The following is a 3,234-nucleotide window of genomic DNA, read 5'->3' as shown; positions in this document are numbered from 1 at the left end:
GGATGTGCAGGCCCCTCAGGATGTGCACGCCCCCTCGGGATGTGCAGGCCCCTCAGGATGTGCACGCCCCCTCGGGATGTGCAGGCCCCTCAGGATGTGCACGCCCCCTCGGGATGTGCAGGCCCCTCAGGATGTGCACGCCCCCTCGGGATGTGCAGGCCCCTCAGGATGTGCACGCCCCCTCGGGATGTGCAGGCCCCTCAGGATGTGCACGCCCCCTCGGGATGTGCAGGCCCCTCAGGATGTGCACGCCCCCTCGGGATGTGCAGGCCCCTCAGGATGTGCACGCCCCCTCGGGATGTGCAGGCCCCTCAGGATGTGCACGCCCCCTCGGGATGTGCAGGCCCCTCAGGATGTGCACGCCCCCTCGGGATGTGCAGGCCCCTCAGGATGTGCACGCCCCCTCGGGATGTGCAGGCCCCTCAGGATGTGCACGCCCCCTCGGGATGTGCAGGCCCCTCAGGATGTGCACGCCCCCTCGGGATGTGCAGGCCCCTCAGGATGTGCACGCCCCCTCGGGATGTGCAGGCCCCTCAGGATGTGCACGCCCCCTCGGGATGTGCAGGCCCCTCAGGATGTGCACGGCCCCTCAGGATGTGCACGGCCCCTCAGGATGTGCACGGCCCCTCAGGATGTGCACGGCCCCTCAGGATGTGCACGGCCCCTCAGGATGTGCACGGCCCCTCAGGATGTGCACGGCCCCTCAGGATGTGCACGGCCCCCTCAGGATGTGCAGGCCCCTCAGGATGTGCACGGCCCCTCAGGATGTGCACGGCCCCTGGGGAATTGCACGCCCCCTCAGGATGTGCACGCCCCTCAGGATGTGCACGCCCCTCAGGATGTGCACGCCCCCTCAGGCGCTTAGTTCTGTGAGAGGCCGCTGTTGTCAAAAGCTGTGAGGAGGCTGACTGAGTGGGCGGGGCAGAAATGGGTTGTCACCGCCAGGAGAGGACACGTGGCGGGTGACAGGCGGAAGTGTCATTGCACCAGACCAGAAGCGACCTCCAGCGGTGGGAGAGCTTGGCAGGATGGAGGGTTGGGTTTGGCTGGGTCACTTCAGACACGGGGGCCTGTGGAGACCACAGGGACGGTCACCGGACATGAGCAGCGCAGGCTGCCCGGTGGACCGAGGCCACGAAGGTTCCCGGGATGTGCCTCTGGGCTCCCCAGTCGGGAGAGCAGGACAGAGGGGTGTATGCCGGGACACAGCTGGGCTGGAACCACCCCAGCAGCAGCCCCGCTGGCATTTTCGCGGTCTCACAGAACTCGGGGACTGTCTGCACAAAGAAGCAAAGGGACCCGCCCACACGCCGCACCGTCGGCCTGAGCGGAGCTGTGGGGACAGCGGCAGGCGCTGACTCAGGGGGGTCAAGCTGACCGGGAGGTGACCGAGGCTGCTACGGGGTGGTGGGGATGGTGACGCACTGCCCCCCACTCACGGGGTGCGCACAGTGGGCTGGCGGCCGGGCTGAGCGGAGCTCCCATGAGCATCAGGACGTGAGGCCGAGACCCAGAGCTATGAGTGGAGGTGACACCCTGAATCCACAGGGACTCGGAGGTGCACAGGAGACGGTGGGGTCTGAGGTCACAGCACTGGCAGCAGGGGCTCATCCCTAGACAGGTGCCTGGGAGGAAGGCGTGGCCTGGGGGAGGCGTGGCCTGGGAGGCGTGGCCTGGGGGAGGCGTGGTCTGGGGAGGCATGTCCTGGGGGAAGGTGGGCGGGAGATGGGGTGGGGAGGTGGCAGACTCATCGTGTGGGAATGCTGAACTCAGGGTGTGTGCATTTCTGAGGCAGTTGTTCTAATTTTTATGTAAGGTCTCTTGAGCGTGTTCTCATCATTCAGTGGATTCTCACTCTTATTACCCCTTTGCACCATTCTTACTATTAATGCCTTTTAAAATGATTTTATCATAAACAATGGAATTAGCAGAATGGAGAGGAATAGGGGGTGGCTGGTTAGAAGGTGCCAGACTGTGGGCCCTGCAGGTACCGTGGCAGCGTCCCCTCCTCTTCCCACCCTCCTCCCTCCTCCTCCCCGCTCCCCGCCTCCCGCCACTCTTGCTCGTTTCTAACTTTTCAGTGCGGTCCCTTCTTGGCATTCTAGCTGATCTTTCAAGAAACAAATGGAGGAACTTCGTGGTACATTTGGCCGGAGAGGGACGCCTGGGCGGGGACCGTGCGGAGTTTAGGAGCATAGTAGGCGCGGCTCCTGGCGGGACGGTCCTCCCGGTTAGCACCGAGGGGCGCCCGGGCAGAGGTGCTGAGTCGCGCTGTGAGGAGCACTGCCTGGACGGTTGCCTGCCGTTGAGACCGACCCTGCAGTCCCGCTCCGGCTGGAGACGGCTGCATGTGTACCGTGTTTCTAGAGTACATGCGGCTTCAGGAGTCAAATTGTTTTAAAAAGTGATGTGTTCTTTTCAAAATCATGTTCAATATAGTGTTTAAAAGCTTTGGAAAATTTGGATAATTCCTGTCTGCCAGTTCCCTGCCAGTTATGTTTATGCTGAATGTTTCTTAATGTTTGATACGTTTTTGAACAGTTGCTGTCAGAGAGGTTTTTAAAGACTCCTCTCTCCTTTCTGCCTTTGACGCACTCTGCTCCCTTGGGAACCAGACACTAAAATCTGTTTCCATAACAGCTTTTCCCTCGCAAGTCTGTGGTTGGGCTGTGGGTTGAGTTTTTTATAAAAGCACCGCGTGTGGCTTAGACAAGCAGAGCCTGTCACTGGAATCACTGGAAAATGGAAACAACGAGGAAGCGTGTCAAGAACACGCTCACCTGTGAGAGCGGTGGCCCTAGGTCCACGCATAGGACTCGGAGGCCTGTGAGGTCACGTGTGGGGAGCCGTGGCCCTGGCTGCTGTCTCTGGGCGTGTGGTGCTGTCCCGCACTCAGAGAGGACGCTGTGTGCTGAGTTGCACTGACCCTTTCTGAATGGTCTCTCCCAGGGTCCTGGGACCAGCTGTGACCTTCAGAGTGAGCGCCAACGTCCAGAACGTGACGCCTGCAGATGTGGCGAAGGCAGCAGGTAAGGTTCTTTCAACACAACTACACACGTGCACACACATGCAGGCACCAGGTCGGGAGGACAGACAGCCTCCCTGGCACCCTGGTGCTGGCGGGGAGACAATGAGGCAGTAGTGGGTCAGCTTACATGACTGCGGGTGGACTCGCGGCAGCTCCAGGTGGCAGGCGCCGGTGCGGGGGTGGGGGGGACGGGGAGAGGATGGGAG

At 61.6% G+C, this 3,234-nt stretch overlaps 1 protein-coding gene across 1 annotated transcript in view; it reads left to right on the top strand.

Annotated features, from left to right (window-relative positions):
- The window catches only part of PTPRN2 (protein tyrosine phosphatase, receptor type, N polypeptide 2), a 496,295-nt gene that overhangs the window by 233,239 nt on the left and 259,822 nt on the right, over positions 1 to 3,234 (top strand). The window contains exon 12 of the mRNA XM_005861191.2: positions 2,950 to 3,029. Within this exon, the coding sequence (XP_005861253.1) occupies positions 2,950 to 3,029 (80 nt within the window). The remainder of the gene's footprint in view (positions 1 to 2,949; positions 3,030 to 3,234) is intronic.

This window comes from Myotis brandtii, unplaced genomic scaffold (assembly GCF_000412655.1).
Source record: "Myotis brandtii unplaced genomic scaffold, ASM41265v1 scaffold145, whole genome shotgun sequence".
NCBI lineage: Eukaryota > Metazoa > Chordata > Mammalia > Chiroptera > Vespertilionidae > Myotis > Myotis brandtii.
Note: the sequence above shows the minus strand (reverse complement) of the source record. Positions and strands in the feature narration are given on the sequence as shown.